General features: G+C 36.5%; 1 protein-coding gene across 7 annotated transcripts in view; it reads left to right on the top strand.

Annotated features, from left to right (window-relative positions):
* LOC135165486 (phospholipid-transporting ATPase ID) overlaps positions 1 to 20502 on the top strand; it is a 31141-nt gene that overhangs the window by 7648 nt on the left and 2991 nt on the right. The window contains exons 1-14 of one of the 7 annotated variants that reach the window (XM_064126822.1): positions 7320 to 7831; positions 11679 to 12054; positions 12124 to 12550; positions 13495 to 13553; positions 13630 to 13842; positions 14298 to 14503; positions 14574 to 14729; positions 15234 to 15876; positions 16159 to 16341; positions 17228 to 17969; positions 18261 to 18453; positions 19281 to 19423; positions 19551 to 19903; positions 20162 to 20387. In XM_064126822.1, the coding sequence (XP_063982892.1) occupies positions 12013 to 12054; positions 12124 to 12550; positions 13495 to 13553; positions 13630 to 13842; positions 14298 to 14503; positions 14574 to 14729; positions 15234 to 15876; positions 16159 to 16341; positions 17228 to 17969; positions 18261 to 18453; positions 19281 to 19423; positions 19551 to 19903; positions 20162 to 20387 (3586 nt within the window). In that variant the 5' untranslated portion in view covers positions 7320 to 7831; positions 11679 to 12012. Of the gene's footprint in view, positions 1 to 1555; positions 1832 to 5400; positions 6055 to 7319; positions 7880 to 11678; positions 12055 to 12123; positions 12551 to 13494; positions 13554 to 13629; positions 13843 to 14297; positions 14504 to 14573; positions 14730 to 15233; positions 15877 to 16158; positions 16342 to 17227; positions 17970 to 18260; positions 18454 to 19280; positions 19424 to 19550; positions 19904 to 20161; positions 20388 to 20502 lie in introns of those variants that run through there. The other 6 variants (XM_064126820.1, XM_064126826.1, XM_064126824.1 and 3 more) reach the window with 6 other exon arrangements.

Here is a 20502-nt window from a genome sequence, read left to right as displayed (position 1 = left end):
GAAACAAGACATTCTTAAATCATATTTCATCAATTTTGAATACACACGGAGATAATTTCAGATGCTCATAGATTGTACGACAACTCATGAACAAATAAATCGCGACACGGATTGATTTATTGCTCACCTCGTCTTCGGTCGTTGCCATGATTTTATCGCCGATTGAATTTTTTTTTTTTTCGTTCGCTCATCGTGCGAGTCGTCGGCTCACCTCCGGAGTTTCGTGAAACATAACTGCAGGATCATTGTGAACATTGTCGTGATAACAGCGATATCAAGATATAGAGTCAAGAGGCCCATGACGAAGACCATTTCATTAATGAAATAACATTATTCAATAATTTGGCTTCACGTCAATATATCTCTAGTCAATATGTCTGTTGACCAAATACGATTTGGACGAGGTCATTTCACTCTCTCAATGCCAGGTTAATCGCGGTTCAGAATACGCAAGAAATGTTTTTTAGAAAAATTCTAGCGCACGGAAAAGAGGGACGTGATGATAACGGTTGGGAAAAAAATCTAGCTTTCAATTTTTTAAATTAATAACACTGGGGATTTAATCGGAATAAAAATTATTTTTTATTTATAGATATAAATAATTAGATCCCGAAATATTTTATCTCAACAGAGCTGATATTTGTCAATCGAATCCGAAAATGAATCCACGAATGTTCGGAAAATATTCTAAATGACTTAATTTCCGGGTTTCTCGTATGGTACTGACTTTTTCTATTGTCATATGTTGTTGACAGCCACACTGACTATTGAATCATATAAAAAAATCATTGGTTACTTAATTTTTAACAAGCAATGCTTCCACAATTTTTCATTCTTTAGCATTAAATATCCCGGAGACTATTTTACAAAAAAAAATTATCGCGTTCGAAATTTATGGCCGTCATGAAATTTCGTTAGTAACATCGTAAGCATTATTTTCTCACAAGATGGAAAAATCGAATTGGGGAACATCGGCAGTCGCCATTTGACCTACACCTCGCATGGTAATATTTCGCATTTCATTATTAATTATCTCGTAAACCGGCTCCTACACCTAGTTACAATTTTTCTACCGCTGAGGTATAATAAAAATTGTCGATGAAAAACCTGAGGACAATTTTAATAACAACGTGTTATCTGGTGACGTACCTTAAGCAATCGGCGCTTTACCCAGTTCAAAAAATAGTGCCCCTTTCATTTCTTCGCATTTGCGAAGAAGAATGTACCGAACAAAATGGGAACTACGACGTTGTTATACCAAACGATGACATTCTGAAATGCCGAGAAACTCCCCCGAGACAAATATAATGCTCTCGTAATTCCGCAACAACTCGATGAATGAAATCATTATTCATACTATTGATGTCCCTATAACCCCATGAAAAATTCCCGACAAAATACGGCACGTGTATCGTTAACGTAAAATCAATCACCTGTAATGCTACCCTATGGACGATTTAACGAATGCGCATTTGCTATTTGGCCAGAGCCCGCGGGCATACGATCTGATTGACTGGTGGCCGCCAGTCGTGGACGGCGCGGGCTCCAAGGCAGACCTTACCAATTCTCCATGTGCCTATTTAACCGAAAATATTTCCCTCCCCCTCCTAAAGTTGAAGAAAAAAAAAATAGAATATTTCAATGCCTCGATAACAGACTGGTAACTCACGTGCTCATTAATTGACGCGCTCAGCAATTGCTAGTCAATGATAAACTGTGATAGTGAAATAAATATATCTAGTGCATCATTGGTGTGAATTGGTTTGTCTCGTTCGGGCAATGACAGTTCAATTAATATGATCAGTAATGGAACTATCGGCGGAATTCTGAGGTGAGGATTTTCGTTTCTACGGGGAGGCATTTAATTTAGTCATTAATTTGCAAAATTGATGATGGATTTTTTTTATTCATTAAAGACGAACTGACGCGGTTTGTTGGGCACCAAGGGAGTCCATGTGCATGTCCCACCGGTTAGTTGCATGTCCATAGCCCCTTAACGCCATCAGGTCTCCAGTAAAGTTACTTGAAACCAAAATGAGCAAAAAAAATAGTAAAATCGATTGAATTCCGTTCGCGGTGTTTCCAAAACACTTGCCACATAAATAGAAACTCATGAGATCGTAAAGTATCTCATGTGTACACTATTCCCCCATTTAACAGAGGCAGTCGAACTATTCTAGGTCGATAGTTGCATAATCAAACGACTATAACGATCGAGTAATTTCCTGAGTTTTGCTGGAAGAAAAATGTGAAAAAATTCGATGGAGACGAGAGATCTGTCAAATATTCTCGATTGTGAACTTGTTATTTTCACATTTGTCAGAACTACGCATTGACGGGTGTGAAAACCTGCAATTCATTGATCGCGTACGTAAACTGAAAAAAAAATTGCGAAGGTTGAATGTCTAATGCATTCATAACAGAAGAAATTTACTCGTTTCGTATTTTTGGTTGAACATACAGTGGAAAAAAAATCACAACGTGGGATAGGATTATTTATCAGTGGATTGAGTATCGTATGTTGTAAAACAATCAAGATAACTACAATGTGAACACGAGCCCGATGAGTGACGTTTTGTTGCTAAAAAAGATGAGCGATTGACACTTTTCATGTTTTCACTTTCACTCAGGACACGTTACTATTGTAGTCCGGTAAATGCCTGAGCGTTGGTTAAAATCGTAATAATTCTTGAGAAACATGATCATCGTTAAATAAACGGAAGTGAAATGCTTGCAATAATTTATCCCCTTTATTTTTAACCATTGGAATATCAAACAACGAATGTTTCCACTCCTGTTCCAACGCTTCGGAGTTTGAAATTACGCTGCACTGCAGAGATAAATTCATCGGTCCATTGAAATTTGATTCAGAAAATTTTTGAGGGTCAAATCTGCAGCGAAGCGGTAAATCGGGTTCAATTGATTCTGATTTTTCGCCAGTTTTCGACGAATATCGTGGCAATGAAGAGAGCGGGAAATTTTTATTCCATTTTTTAAACATCACTTGCAACTGTCACAATTAAGCGGTGGATTTTGATTTTTCCCAGAACATCCGCCACAATTCATGAAAAAAATTTTGAAAAACTCTTTCTCAATAAACATGAATTGATAAATGTTAAAAAAAAATGTTTACAGTCTTCAAATCTCTCGTGTATATTTTTCACACACTGGAAAATGAAAATAGAAAAATTTATCATAATTTATCTTAGTCTTCCTCCATGTTTGACATTCATGCCCAATTTTCGAATTTTTCGTCACTATAGTTCCGGCTTTATTTACGAAGGTGAGAAAAAAATTCCAATGACCTTTGGAATGATAAAAAAAAAAACAATTGAACGCGTTACTCGTAAAAGAAAAGATTAATGAGACGAAATGCTCAAGGTCGGGAGTGTTGCTTTAGCCCCACGTCATCGGCTTACGATAAAACTTTTGTGAATCGAGTCGAGGATAGTTGAATTTATAATGTGAAAATGTACGTTACGAATTATTGCTGTGTAACTTATTGTACTGACCATCCACCCCCTCCCCCTTCCACCGCAACCACCCCTTGATCGACCACGATCACACACGTGATTCGCCATGGTCATTCAGTGTGCACCCTCTTCATATCACGAAAGGGTAATCTATAGACGGGCCTTGCAGTATCCTTGGTATCACTAATTAGGGTGGCTTTTCCTCGTTGCGTTAATATATTACTACCCGGAAAAGAAGAATTAAGCGTATCCGAGGATAATTTACCGCATGACACTCAAATATGGAGAGAAATACTCAGTAAAAATGACGGATCTCACATTCGCTTACCGATTATGGAAATTACTACGAATATTAATTAAGTGCCGATATGGTAACTTATCATAGAAAATTGGGGTAAAATGAAAATTGACAAGTGACAATGATGATTGGGGTGAATGATGGAAAATTAATTACGGAAAAAATATAATAATTTTTGGTGAAGACTTCTCTCCGCGGAGAGGATACACAAATAGAAATTACAGTGTCAGCATAGTAATCGAGAAGCAACGAAATTCACGTTATCTCAAGCAAATTTGTACTCGTGCCAACTTTAATTTTGAATTTGCCGAGTTTGTTTCGCGATTACTACGTTTGATTTCTGGGTGTACGCAGTGTTGGATATTTTCTGTTTAAATTCTAATTCGCTTTCAATTTTTTCGTCATCATTGAAAAAATTTTTTAAAAAGTGCCAATAAGTACTTTTGGCACGTCAGATTGTATCAGTCTTCGGCCCGTGCTACCCTGGACCGAAATGAGGCATCGCCGACAGGTGGCCGAGGGTAGGCCAATACTAGGCAGTCTGTGCCTACTCTTGGCCATTCCTCATCTCCATCACACTTGTATCGAAAGATACGATTCTCTACTCTAAATAAAAACAAAATAAAAAGATATAATTCACCACTTTCTCTCATTAAATTGGTCTATCAAATGGTGTGATCATAATTTTTAAATAATTGAATAGTTGGTAACATTAACACCATGTTTTTCTCATAAGCTTGCGTTGTTGGTATTAGTATTAGTTTGAAATGTTTCATTGAATTTTTCCCTCTGCATAAGAACCGTTTCGTGATAAAATAAAAAAATCCTAGGGAGACGCATAATGCTTTCCTTTTTGGCCAATACTTCGCGTGTTAGAACGCCCGCATTTCATTATTTACCATCACCTAAATTGTGTAGTACAGCTCGTTACCATTTTTTTTAATAGCTGAGGGCGGCGGTAAACATTATCGGTGACGAACATGACGGCGATGTTAAGAGAAAAGTGTTTTCTAGCGTTTACGTTAAATCGTACATCAAAGTCTCATTTAGTCGTTTCTGAAAGTCTTGGTAACTGGAGATGCTGACACAACAGTTCTAATATCCTTTTTTGTGACACTGGGTATTCTCTGGAAAAAAATGTGCATAAACCACGATACCTCACTTACATTTCAAGATATTCAGCAATAACAAGTGATGAAAAATTATTTATCTACACATACCTTACGGCGTCGATAACATTTTTTCACCCACGTTTCACTCATTTGTATTTACTATTTTTACTTTTACTCATTTATTACAGTGAAACCGGACCCGAAGATTGGCTTTCCCCTGCAAAAAATCCCCTATTTCCCTCTGTTCCCGAGAAATTCGACCCATCCTGTTTCCCTCTTCTTCACCATTAGAAAAAAAAATTACAAGAACTCGCTATTTCCCCCAGACACTACCTCGTAACGAACCACAAAAACACTCCAAGTCGATTCTACTGATTGATCAGTTTCAATGAAGACAGATGATCAAATTTTCGTCACCACGTTTTTGTACAGTAATTGAAGGATCTCAACGTATTTTAGAGTTTTTTTCTCAGATCAAACGTTAAAAACACTCAACTTATTAAATCTATTGTTCCAGGTATTGTCATAGGACTTCACGGCAACCGTTGAATGGAAAATCAAAAAGAGCGGATTTTGAATTGTGATAAAAACCCGTGGATATCGCTTGGACAACGGCCGTGGCGTCGTGCATGAGTGATACACGGGCGCCGGTGACCAGTGACCCCACATGGACGCCGAGCCCAGAGCACCCGTTTCACCTACCACCAAACCTGACCTTATCCTTGATACCTTACTATTTCCCAACCGACTTACCAACTTGACGCATACGTTGGCCCCCCTATTTTCCATTCTTTTATCAATTCGATCAAATTTACAATTAGACTTGTCGATAATTCCCCCTCGACAGCAATCGGCATCACCAACGTGCCTCAATCCCCTTTTCTACACCTCCGAAGAACCAATTTCTTATCTACTATTTCTGTACTCATTACGGCATCGAAATCATTTGCTGAGTAATTTTCAACCCGACGACACCGCTGGCGGTGGTAGTTTCGGGTCGTCTAGAAAAAATTTTTTTTATGAAAATTATACATCGGGCCCTGATGATCTAAGACAATCACCGGTGGCTAGCTCGTCTGTTGCCATCATCCGTCCAATTAGCAGCAGCAGAGAGTCCCCTAGAGTTGACGAAATACAATGTCACGAAGCGCTGCCACAAGTCCCGTCACTGGTAAGTCCCATTTCCTTTTTCATTTTTTATAAACTGTCAGTACTCGATCAACAGAAGATTTTTATTATTTATATTGTCATGAAGAAGACTATCAATAGGCTCCTCCCAAATGGGGGTGGAATACGCTCATTAATAAATATAAGAAACTTGACCTTTAATTTTTATGAATATTGTATACATCACATATACGATGTTGAATATCATTAAAATGCAGTGATAATAGGCTAATAGGAAATTAACACAAAGAGATAAAAAATATCATACCTTAGTGCTTTATTGAATTTTTTTTTCATTTTTCAAATTTTAATGCATCTCCACTTTCACTCAATTTATTATGCGAACAAGATTTTCTATAAAACTACAAGTAGAAATGGGTATGATGGAACTTCTATATTTTTTATTTGACTCGACATTTAAAATTTGTATCTCAATTAATGTAGATTGAAATATCACGACACATGACTTGGAGTGAGATACATTTACAGCTTGTTACAAAAAATAGTACTTCAGCAGCGAAGTGGTAAACGGAGATAAGTCAATTTTGACTATTGGCCAGTTTCCAGTGAATATCTCGGCATTTAAGAAAGGTAGTAAACTTTTTATTACATCTCTGTGGAGCCTATCGAGCACTACAACGAATGTAGTTAGAAAAGTTTCGCTATCTCCCTTAGATTCGCAATGATCAGTTAAAATCTTGACTGAGAGATAAGTTGACTTATCTCGATTTATCACTCTGCGACTGAATTATTATCATTAATATCAGTCAATTCCCATTTTTAAAGTTCTACTCTCAGATATCTAATTTAAATCATCGTATCGAGGTGTTCGGTTAATCTGATTTTTCAATCACATTTTCATTTATTACTCGAACAAGGTGTTTACATGAAGAAGATGAGGTATAATCAAATTAACGACATACATCTGATTTCTGACAATGAGTTCTAGTCACACAGCAACCCTCGAATTCAATTATTATTATGCAATAATTGCAATGCTGGTAAATTAATTTTTGTTGTCAATTTTATTTACCAGTTTATTCAATCGCATTTCTTATTTTTGGTTTACAAAACGGGAAATGGAGATTTTCCCTTAATCAAGGGATTACAGAGATTGTACTTGTCGCATAAAAAATGCTCTTGCACTAATGATAGGGTCATCTGACACCTGTGAAGGTATGTCACGTACTAGTTTATAAAACATCAGTGCAATTTGACTCAACATTTGTCGGATATATATATCACCGATCACCTCTGAAGGATTATATTCCCGCCATAAAGCTCCACCCCCGCAATCACAAATTCAAAGATTCCCGGGATTGGCGCCACCTTCGCAAAAGCTCTATCGCGGCCAATGCGCCCAGTGTCAGTAGTTTGCAGAGGGAAGTACCCTTCGTTCACAATATCTCCAGTGATAACTACAGCATTCGATCCGCCGTGAGTGAGTGAGCAAAAATTGCCCAAGGGGCGCAGTTTCTAATATCTTCACCTTCCTCCCAACTGTATCACCACTTCCATTTCTCAGTCTTCATCGCCGATGGTGTAACTGACGCACTAGTTTTTATCCACAATTCTCAACGTCTCGGAGAATCTTCAATTGGCGGTAACAGTTAACGTATCGAGGATTTATCAAGACAACGAGTGCTGTAAAATTCACATACCCAATCGACGAATGAAAATCAGTGAAAAGCTCAACATCTTGAAGATGGCTAACACAATGGAATAGTTGTTGTGGATATAATTGAAAGGATTTGCCTGTAAAATGAAGAAACTTGGACACTGTTAGTTCAGTGTGTCGTTGTTGAGGGGTTCATCATCATCATCATCAAGTAGAATAAGTCAAATGCGTTCGCGAACAGATCTCTGGGTTTTCCAAAGTAACTTTCACAGGAATTTTTTAACGAATGAAAAAATATGTGCGCAAGGGTGTCGAGACACACGGCAACACGTTCTCACAATGCAATCATCATTCAATCGATCGTCCTAGGAAAGCTCGAATATTTACCCAAAATAAGTAAAGTGTGCATTAGCGTTTAAATAATTTACGAGAAAATCAATGTTACACTCAATTTTTTTTTTGTTGTCATTCTTTCATTATGCCCCGATTTTTTTCATTCTCGTGGCAATTTCCTCGGTTTTATCACAAGTTTTATTGCTGCTCCGAGGTGCAGTGGTTTCATTACTAGCTGAGTGCTATTTTTTTTTTCGCACTCTGACACTACAAGCGAAACTGCGCATAGTTCCTCGAAACTCGATGCCCGAGCGAATAAGAAATCATTATTAATCTCGTTACTTACGTTGATTCATATTAAATTTTTTTTTCACCCTCGTTAAGCGATCGTTACGTGACCTTTCTCGACGAAATGTTGTGCGTGAAACGCCGAAATGGGGTCGCTGGGAATACCCCCGACGCGACAACGGGGTTAATGATGACTGTGGACACATCTCCGAGGTTTATAATTGAAAAATAAAGCGAGAAACAGGGCGTTTTTCCCCTTGGCGCGTGTCTCAGTGTCATTATCTCCGTAAAATCGGAGAATTTTGAAGAGTTATACGGTTTTGGAAAATGAAAATTTCGTCGGAAACTCGGTTTGGAGAATTTTGAAGGTCACTATGGTTGTGCTTTTGGATTCCGAAGTGCTGAAGATAATTGGTTGAAATTTTGATAGGGGACTCGACACGCAGGTGAGAAAAATTGAATTAAAGGAGTTGTCTACGCATACTTGACCTGTTTATCGATTTTTAATGCATTTCGATGGGGTGGTAATGTTCGGTTTGGGGGGGTAAATTGTTCGTGCGAAATCAAACAGAACGATGAGTATTTCAGGAATCATGTGATCAACATCCGCTTTCGGGAGTTTATGTTTGTGAATTTTTTTAGATTTCTCGGAATGCTCAATTTATTGCTCGTGCGAATAGATGTCGTAGGTCGTAACCTGAAGTGGATTCGGCAGCGAAGGGGTAAAACAAGATAGATTGATTTTGAGTTGAGTTTTTGAGTTATTTGTCCGGATCTATGAGAGATAGAGGAATTTTGGTTGTGACATTTGTTGTAGTACTCAATTCACTCCGCAAAATAAAATGTAATGTAATAAATTTTTTTTAAATCTTCCCGAAATTTTGAGATGTTCATCAAAAACTGGTTTATCATCCAAAGTGAGTTATCTCCTTTTACTACTTCTCTACGAAATTTCCCTGTTCTGGTTGATAATCGTTTATTTGAGGGTTTTAAGTTTTTTACATTGACGAGAAAGGGACCCCATTGTCCACCCAAATTATTAAAATTGTGTTTTGTTTACAATTATCATGTTTGATTCTAAAGCTTTGTTATCACAATTCCAAGACTTCTTGTCGACACAGAGGTAGAAAACTGATAAATGAACTGATGAATTCCCAGGTTAATTAAAATTTTATAGTTTTCTCATAATTCTTAATTTATAAGCAGCGTAACTAGATTTCAAAGATCACAAACTAAAGTAAATTCTCATTTTTTGGCTCATAATGAGCAGCATACGAGTGACAAGACACAGTTTTATCAGTCCATGATCATTTTCTATTTTCGAAATCAGATGAGATATGAAAAAGTAGATAAAAAAACTTTGGAAAGCTTGAAAACAGAATTGGTCGGATTTTTTAGAATGAATATGATTGTCAGAATTCGTACAGAAAATTATCGGGAGGAAATGAAAAATTTTTGACTATTTGAATTTTTTTTTCATGCAACTAAACTCGAGTGTCATATAACTTAAAAAATGCACAAGTACTCAGCCATAAATGCTTAGTTATTGCTCGGGCACACCCACTGCGCCAATAACGTTGGCAAATCGAATTTCAGGGCGTTGAATATTCCTCTCAAAATATCCCATTGACGACGAGAAAATGCAATAGAACAATTGCACATGGCAATTTAATCGAATTTTCGGAAATTCAGACACTGCCTATAGTGACTTCCGAGCATTTGTTCCAATACGTTTAACCGGTGAATTTCCCTAGAATAACAGCAATCTTGGATTATTTATATCAAAGCGTCATGTATTTTCGTTTTGGAAGCGTTCGGAAGGCCGTCCTCTGCAATCCGGACTTCAACTTCACCGGGAATAAGTTCAAGGACAGAGAATTCCGTATTTCGGGAGGGATGATTAGTTAAAGTGAGAATTTAATCAATATATACGGAACATTCGCATAAATCATTAGCTTCCTGGTAAAATAGTAAAACCGAATCAACGAAAATAACGAAATTTATATAATAGTTATACCGAAAATTTCACTTTTGGTTTTCACTACGTTTGAGATTCATTAGCAATTATGAAATGATTTTTTTTGCGAATTGTATTAATAATTGGATAAGTGTTTATTGAGTTGAATTAACTGTTAGTTAGATAAACAATTAGATAATTGTAAGGAACCGAAAAAGTATGCAGTTGTGCCATAAATTTGATATCTAGATATTTTTTGTATGAAAATCGATGCATCCATATGACTAATTCCTTTCAGAAATTTTCTCTGATAATATTTGCACGCGAATATCTTCATTTTTTCTAATTTGATTCTGAAGAGAACATTTAGAAAACAGCAACAAAGAAATAAAAAATTTGGCTCACGAATTTCCATTGAAAAATCAAAATCGATTCTATTTTTTTTGTCAACTGTCTCTTCCGTAGAATCGCCGCAAAAATGAATTGTTTAAGTATAACTCCAATAGGATTTTTTCCATCTGTTTCAATAGCTAGATTTTTCCATTAATTTTTTTTCATACGAGATATCTCCCGCTCTCCGGGCCACCAAGGTCAATCAATGGCAGTATTTCAATGGACCCATTGTTATCTTTCGAGGAAATCCCAACGAGTTTCAGAATTCATTCAAAAAGTTGGGTACCACTGACACCTTTACATAACAAGCATTTCAATTTCCAAGCGAATATGCCTCTCTAGAAACCACAGTTTTGTTTGCGTAGCTGATTCCCAATGCACAATTATTTTGAGAATCTCAGTGACGGGAATATTTTTACCCGTTTCTCACCCTTGCTGCGTCAAAATCTAAATTCCATTGTGAAGTATGGGTAAAATGTACATTTTTGGTTTTTATTTAAATGTTGATAGTTGCTGTGAAGCTATTGAAATACCTTGAAAATTACAGACCGTAAATTCCACCATTTTCAATCATCTAATTATCTGATTAAATTGCGTGAAAACAATCGCTAGTATTCGACTCATTAATTCGGGAATCCTTATCCTTTAACATTCTTCCTGCTTCTAAATGAATGATATTGTTTAGATATGAATCGAAAATTTTGAAAGTGTCTACTTTTGTTAGAATTCCGAACCAATGATTTTTATTGGAAAATTTGATTGTTTTAAAATTGTTGTGAAAGTCTACAAAGTTTAAATGACTTAATTCTCAAATGTTTAGAAACTTAGCCACTATTCGACTACATAAACTTAGCCAAACTATTCAGAGATTCTTAATGTTCTATGAAATGGAGTTTTCATTCTGCATAAAAAACACTCCCAACCGCCCATGTAGCCCTCACCTCCCCCCAGTCCCCCAAAAATGTGTCAAAAACTTTGGAAAACCTGGAGTATAATTCGCGAAAGGGTGAAAAAAAATTATCGTCTTGTGTTCTCTCAGCAGTGAGGGATGATTCGACGATAACGACGATCGAAGAACAATCGATTTAATGTTGAAGGAAAGAAGAAAATGTCTCGACGAAAACATCGTGATGCGGTAATAAGTCATGACAATCAAATCAAGGATCATGACCTCCTGAATTTCCCCAAAAAATCATCGATTAAGGACGAAATATACTGCTGATATGTTGTTATATATGCGATATGTCATGTGACACACGACATGGTGATAAATATGTAACGAGAGGGAAAGAGAAACCGTCTCGTTGGGTACGGGAATGGTGTCATCAAAATCGTGGTGTTGGCATTAGTCACAGCAAGATCGTTTACGAGAGATGAGCGTTGAAGCAGACACACTGGAACTCGAGGTCTTCGAGGTGAGTTACAAGGACCAAAAACTCCAAATACTGAATCTTCCATTAATTTCCTTCTTCAAAAAAAATAAGGTGCAAGACGGTGATGATGATATCAATGAAGCTGAATCATCGAGAGCCGGTAAAAAGCGTTCATCGAGGTTGGGAAAAAAATTGGAGATCAAGTTGTCAAACGATGGTAAAGGAAAAAAACGTAAACGTCGTAAAAAACGATGCCGAGAGGAGAGATCCCCGTCAACACAGGTAGTTGTTAATTTTCCATCATCATCTGATGCTGTGGAACACACTGGTGAATGCTCAAAAAGGGACTCGTCCAGTAGCCTCGGCGGTCCTAGCAATCGTCACAGTACATTACGCCAGTCTCTATTAACTGTACTTGGCAAATTGGTTGTTTGGAAAGGTGCTAGGTATCGTCCAACACCAACAACTTCAGCAATACCCCCCAATTCACCTCTTGCCACTGAGTGCATTGGACGAAGTGCAGTTTTCTTTTCCAGCGGTGAGTTTGACATCCTGAAAATAATCGAGACATTCTCACAACTGTTGTTGCTAGGGCATCAATTGGCTAGTAGCTTATATTACTATTATTATTACGTAATATATTTATTTGATCCATTCTGGCAGACGACAAGGATATAAATTAAATTTGTGGCTTTTCTCCCGTTATTGAAAAACAATATCACTTTAAAATATTTCTGGAGACATTTTTCTAGTATTCCCGCCAATTGTTTATATTTTTGACTTTTTTTTTGCGCCGAAATATCGGTATTTCTTCGATGCTCACCATAGTGATGAAGAGTATCGATGCCCTTTTGCCCGATGAAGGGCAGAATCGATATAAAAAATCACTACAAATGTGTGGAAAAAGTGTTCTATTACCCGAATGAGATTTTGAATGGCTTTTGTTTTATGTATTTGTGTTTACAACCAAAATAACACTCTGTATCGATCTTTAATATGATTTTTCTTCACTCAATTTTATTTCCTCACTTAGATAATATTGAGTAGAAATTAAAATCTATCAGAAACCAACTTCAGTTCAGAAATCGATCTATTGACCCCATAATAAAAACGCGGATAAGCAAAATTTCATTAATGTAATTACCAAAATGAAAATGGAAATAATATTAAAGACAATAAAATAGTATAAATTAGTTGACGCTTTGTTAGTTTCTATATTATTTCATAGACAATAATTTTTTCATAAATGTTCTTATTTTCAAGAATTAAGATATCAAAAGACGTTGAAAAATAAATTTTTCACGTCAAAATAAACTTGAAATATTTCAAGTCCAGTGTAAGCTTGGCAAAAATAGATTGCTGACTGAAAATGCTTCATCTATTTTTTTGATAGAGGAATAGGTAATGATCGAGTATTGACAAATGATATTTTATTCAATCAGCTAATTTATAACTTCAAATTTCTCCCTTGTTGTTATATAGAAACGGAAAGGCGCATTCGTGCTAACAATCGCGAGTACAATTCACAATTTAAATATGCAGTGAGTTATAATTACACTTGATTAATGCTGATTACAGTGACGGATTTTATTAATGGGGAAATTGTTCCAATTGCAGAACAATTACATCAAAACGTCCAAATATTCGGTGTTGACGTTCCTGCCTCTGAATTTGTTTGAACAATTTCAACGGTTAGCTAATTTCTACTTCCTATGTCTGCTGGTGCTTCAGATGATACCCGCCATATCTTCGCTTACCCCGATCACCACAGCCATACCATTAATTGGGGTCCTCACACTCACTGCCGTCAAAGATGCCTATGATGATTTTGTGAGTAATAATTTAACTATTTATTTGGGGCAGTCATCGCAGAATAAATGTTTTCAATCCAGGAAGCTATTCAAGTTTACTTGTTTATTAGCGTAGTTTCATCGAAGGGAGACAGCGCAATTTTTTTGTAAACATTGCTGTAACGCAAATTTAGGAAGAAGAAAAATGTAGTTCGATTTTTATTTTTCAAGGTTTTCAAATAGTCGTAATTGCCCGATTCGAAATCCAACCAGCAAAGTTTATATCCTAAAATCCTGAGCAAATATTTAGAGGCTTTGAATTAAATGAGAGCGTAGATGCCACCATTGAACTTTGATTAGAAAAGTATGAAGACCATCCACTGAATAAAAAGTATCTAAGTACAAAGTCCTTGGACATCGTCAGTTCTTTTAACATTGAAAGGATTTTTTGTTCACTTCTTCATGAATTTTAAGTTCTCTTTACTTGAATTTTAGCAACGACACAGCAGCGATTCTCAAGTAAACAACAGAAAGTCCCAGACATTACGTGGAAAAAATTTAAAAGTGGAGAAATGGTCGCAAGTACAAGTTGGTGATGTAATTAGAATGGAGAATGATCAATTTGTTGCTGCCGATGTTCTTTTACTCTCCACGAGTGAACCCAATGGCCTTTGTTACATCGAGACTGCAGAATTGGATGGGTAAACAGCCACTATTCACATATTAATGGATATTGACTCGCGTGATAATGACTGAAATACTAATTTTCAGAGAAACCAATTTGAAGTGTCGTCAATGTTTAACGGAGACAGCTGAAATGATGGATAACAACGAACTTATAGGAGAATTTGACGGCGAAATTATCTGTGAAACTCCAAATAATCTATTAAATAAATTTGATGGTATATTAATGTGGAAAGGAAATAGGTGAGTTGATAAACAAATTAGTGATCAGTTTTACGCCTTTTCGAGAGGTCGCAATAAAATTGCAGTCTTTCTCTCGGCCTAAAGTACTATACCCGAATTCCACGTGAATTGTTGACTATAGTGAAGAAAAATGAAGTTGGAAAAAAATTTCGAGCATTTCTTACGAATGTTTTTATTCACGTTAACTTCCGTTTAGATATTACGTCAGATTCTTATCTTCGAACTTTTAGTTGTGAGGATGGCATATAAGTCGATATATTAAACTAATCTCTTATATGTTCCAACTAAACTGGATGGCAAGACTGAAAAAAAAACAATTATCTGCAGTTAAATGGGGATTCCCAATGTAATTGAGTTGTCAACATATTCTAATACAGCTTAATATATCCTTGCATATATAGAAAGTCCATGAATGGCTCTTCAGGTCGAATAGAGACTTTCAATGTTCATTGCGCTCTCCTCTCAATAAAACACAAAAATCACGATAATATTGAAAAATTACAGATATGCATTAGACAACGATAAAATAATTCTGCGAGGATGTGTACTGAGAAATACTCAGTGGTGCTACGGTGTAGTGATCTTTGCTGGCAAAGATACAAAACTTATGCAAAACTCAGGGAAGACAAAATTCAAGAGAACGTGTATAGATAGACTATTGAATCTTCTCATAATTGGAATTGTATTCTTTTTATTATCACTATGCTTATTCTGCATGATTGGCTGTGGAATATGGGAGAGTCTCGTGGGACGTTACTTTCAAGTTTATTTACCATGGGACTCACTAGTGCCAACTGATCCACTTGGTGGTGCAACTGTTACAGCCCTACTTGTTTTTTTTTCATATTCAATTGTATTAAATACAGTAGTGCCAATAAGTTTGTACGTCAGTGTCGAGGTCATAAGATTTGTACAATCATTTCTTATTAATTGGGATGAGGAGATGTATCATGCACCAACAAATACACATGCCAGAGCTAGAACAACGACACTTAACGAAGAGCTGGGACAAATTGAATACATATTCTCGGATAAAACTGGTACACTTACCCAAAATATCATGACTTTCAACAAGTGTTCAGTGGCAGGAAGGAGTTATGGAGATTTAGTTGATGAAGTCACTGGTGAAATCATCGATCTGAGTGAGGTGAGAATTAATTTTACAATATTTTTTGTCCATCAAAGTGTACAATCAATTTTTTTGGTTCTTGAATTTTTTCCACTCCCATTATGCACAGTTTTTTTCAAGCCCTTTGAATATTACCCTTTGAAGGACTGCAAGTAGCCAACGGTCAAATGCAAAACATTTTCCTTGCCTGAAATTTTTTTTAATCGTGTAATGCATCAAAAAAAATAAAAATGAGACGCAATGTGCGGAAAAAAGACACATTGTCGTGCACATTATACAGCATGTGTATGCTGCATGTAGACGGATGAAACGAACAAAACAACGTCAACGGTGAAGTGGAAAAATGGCCAGGAGTTTGTTCGCAGCGTGCATCCACCAATTAGCAGTGTTAATGCGAGATTATTGGAGCAAGCTGATCGTATGGGAAATTCAACTCCCGAGCCTGATATCAACAGCAGAGGGAAAATTGCACAGACACCCTCAGTACGCATGCTTTTTCGTTTTGTTTATTTATTCTTCTCTTTCTTTCGGCTTTTGTCGTTCAGTCATTGATCACCCGCACCTGGATGTATTTACCTGATTATCTATTACAGATTGGAAGTCGTATCATCATGAGTTACTAACAATTATTTCCAGATTCTGTGGTAGTTTATAATATAAATTGTTAGAGGAATTGGTACTAATGAAGCACTTCATAATGATTTGAATGTATGAGAACTAAAATTATTAATAATCTCTCTTTAGTCAATGAATTTTTTTTGTATACTTTCTCACTCACTTATATTTTGGGAAAATTTCGCAAGGTGTTATAGACTAGATTTGACAGTGGAAGGGATGAAAATCGAGAACAAATACTCAACTAATTCAAATAATGTGATTTTCTTGCTGATGATGAATTACCTCTGTTAAAGACCGAAAATTCAGATGATACAATTGACGTGGTAAACATGCTCAGTATTATCTGAATCGTTTCTGAACTTTAGTAATACATGACTCAAATATTGTATCTTCAGTACAGGGCGAAATTTTTATCAGGTATAAGTGATTGGGATAGTTCCGGAGGGAGTACACATCGGTAAAATTTCAGTTTTCACTGGACCTCAGGACGAATTTCATACTGTGTGCTATATAACCAAAAATAACTAGAGAGAATCGAAAAATCATTCCTTCCACTAATTTTCATCTGATTTTTGTTTTCTTCTCATATTTCGTAATTTGCCATAAAGTATTTGATGAGTACGAAGGGCCAGTGAAGACTATTCAATTCCATCGATGTATTTCCTGAATCACTCATCAATCAAGGGAATTCTATCAAATGATCATGAAATCATTCTCCCTCCTAAATATGAAAAATGACAATTATTTGCAGACCGTTCCACCCCTGAACTTTTCCTTCAACAAAGATTACGAGCCCGAATTCAAGTTTTACGATCCAGCGTTACTAGAGGCAGTTAAGAAAGAGGACACCGAGGTACATCTGTTCTTTCGTCTTCTGGCACTCTGTCACACAGTTATGTCAGACGAGAAAAACGGAAAGCTCGAGTACCAGGCCCAATCACCAGATGAGGCGGCATTAGTGTCAGCAGCTCGAAACTTTGGTTTTATCTTCAGAGAGAGATCACCTAATAGTATAACAATCGAAGTGATGGGTAAACGTGAGGTTTACGAAGTGCTCTGCATCCTCGATTTCAATAATGTGCGTAAAAGAATGTCTGTCATCCTGAGGAGAAATGGCCATTTACGATTGTATTGTAAGGGAGCTGACCACGTTATCTACGAGAGGCTGAAGGAGGGTAGTGAGGAAATAATGCAGAAAACCCAGGAGCATCTTAATAAATTCGCCGGGGAGGGGCTCAGAACACTGTGTCTATCTGTCAAGGATCTTGAGGAGAGTTTCTTCAATGATTGGAAGCAGAGGCATATGGATGCTGTACTCAGTGGAGAAGACAAGGATGACAGGCTCGATGCTATTTATGAGGAAATTGAGAAGGATATGACACTGCTTGGGGCTACTGCCATTGAGGACAAATTGCAAGATGGAGTGCCACAGACTATTGCCAATTTGAGCCTTGCTGGAATTAAATTGTGGGTACTCACTGGTGACAAACAAGGTAATTCAACGTTTTTCTTTACATTCTTGGCAATATTTTCGAATACAATTATTGTTGGAAACGAATTTGGGGATCTTATAGAAGGTCATGCCAGACGAGTCAATAGCTGAACCTCACCCCTTTTGAAATTGATTTCGATTTCTTCAGATTTTTTCGGCAGCTAAACTCCATCATTTTTCTCAGTTGTTCGTTTTTTTGGAAAGTTGAAATAATTCAAATTTGCCTGCAGTTATTTGAATCTAGATAATACCTCAAAGAGAAAACGTAATAATCTCAACTGTGTTCATGCAGAAACGGCTATAAATATCGGCTACTCCTGTCAATTGCTGACTGACGAACTAACTGATGTATTCATCGTCGATGCTACGACGTACGATAGTGTGGAGACCCAACTCCAGCGTCACCTAGAAATAATAAATACAGCATCTAGTCAACAAAATAGGCCAGCACTCTCCATCGTCACATTCAGGTGGGACAAAGAAAGGTCAGGCATATGAAAGAGACGGAGTACAATCTTTACCCAATTACATTTTTATTTATTTCATTTCAATTTTTTTTTTCTGTATTATTTTCTTCTGTTTCTTCACTTTACTTATCCATCTATCGATTTATCAACACTTCTATCAATTTTTAGTTCATTTTATTATTAAATTAACCCTTGTTGACGATTCCTCGTTACATAGAATGCAGCACAGTGACTTTAGTCATGCTTTTCTCGTTACCTCGCCTGAAATTGTTATTGAACAATTTGTTGAAAATTTATTGGAACGCAATACCCCATATTTCCTTCATCACACGAAGGTCAATGTTTCATTAATTGTTCGCCTGAGAACGTGTTGCTCCCATTGCTTGATGATTGGTGTCATGCAGTCACACACCCTAGACTGTTACGGAGACGAATTTCCCACCTAATTCCTTTCATCCTCTAATTTACTTCTATTATTTATCTCATTTTATTTTCATCCTTCATTTATTATCTAGTAGAAAAAGAAACGAAAATGGATAATGATGCTTGAATACTCACTCCTTCTCTTTCTAAGTGCTTGAAAATTAATCCTAACTGTTCAGAATTAGAAAATGAATAACTTATGTGAATCAACTTTATCACGTTTATCGCATTGAGAGCAATAGATGCAGATTTTGTACTAAACAAAAAATTGCACTTTATGTATCATGAAAAATTTCAATAGATGCATCATTAAGAGTTAAATTTGTTAGAGGGAACAAGGAAAATCGCTTTCTTCAAGTTTCCCAGTGCAGCGCACTTGTCAAATTTATTATGAAATTTGTATTTTTTTTTTAATGGAACAGTGATACAGAGTATAATAGAGAAGATTCAGACGAACGAGAACCCGATTCATCTTCAGGATTTGCTATTGTTATTAATGGACATTCGCTGGTCCATGCACTCCATCCACAGATGGAGAAGCTCTTTCTGGAGGTTTCCAGTCGATGTGAGTAAAGTTAACATTTTGGTAGCTCCTTCTTTTCACAGGAATTATGAATTTTCAAGCGATTTTTAGTGGACATAAGAACCATCTGAATGGCGTTGTAATTTATATTGCACAATAATTATTCCAGGTAAATCAGTAATATGCTGCCGTGTAACACCCCTTCAAAAGGCCATGGTAGTTGAACTGATTAAGAAAAATAAATCAGCGGTTACATTGGCAATTGGAGACGGTGCCAACGACGTGTCAATGATCAAAACAGCACACATTGGAGTTGGCATAAGTGGCCAAGAGGGCCTACAAGCTGTACTTGCATCTGATTACTCCATAGGACAGTTTAGGTTTTTAGAGAGGCTACTGTTTGTACATGGAAGATGGTCGTACTATAGAATGTCCAAGTTTCTTAGATACTTTTTTTACAAAAATTTCGCCTTCACTCTATGCCACATATGGTTTGCCTTCTTTTGTGGCTTCAGCGCACAGGTAAATGCACATAATTAATAAAAAATTAATTTGTGATTATGCAATGAACTGTGAGACACTAGAATATTCTTAACATCGCGTTTATATGATGATTTATAAGGCGAATACGATCCCTTCACTCCTCTGTTTGAGTCAGACTCCAGAGTCGAGAAACGAGGTCTTGAGTTCATAACTAATCTGATTGATATTAATTATGGATTTAATTTTATAATATTTTATATGTGAATATCTAATCAGTTTTTATTCTTCAATTTCCAGACAGTATTTGATCCAATGTATATCTCAGTGTACAATCTCTTTTACACGTCACTGCCAGTATTGGCTGTTGGTGTATTTGATCAGGACGTCAACGATAAGAACAGTATATTGTATCCAAAATTGTATACACCCGGATTGCAAAATATGCTTTTTAATAAGAAAGAATTTTGTTGGAGTGCACTACACGGATTTTGGGCGAGTTGTATATTATTTTTGGTGCCCTATGGTGAGTACTCAATTGAAAATGATTCTGTTGATTTAACTCCATTGTTTTACAATAAATGCCCCTCTGCTCGTTTCCATGCTGTTTTTGAAATCATTTTAGCTGCCTCAAGAGTTTG

Source organism: Diachasmimorpha longicaudata, chromosome 8 (genome assembly GCF_034640455.1).
Source record: "Diachasmimorpha longicaudata isolate KC_UGA_2023 chromosome 8, iyDiaLong2, whole genome shotgun sequence".
In the NCBI taxonomy this organism is placed as follows: domain Eukaryota; kingdom Metazoa; phylum Arthropoda; class Insecta; order Hymenoptera; family Braconidae; genus Diachasmimorpha; species Diachasmimorpha longicaudata.
The sequence above is the reverse complement of the archived record's forward strand: the minus strand, read 5'-3'. Positions and strand labels throughout refer to the sequence as shown.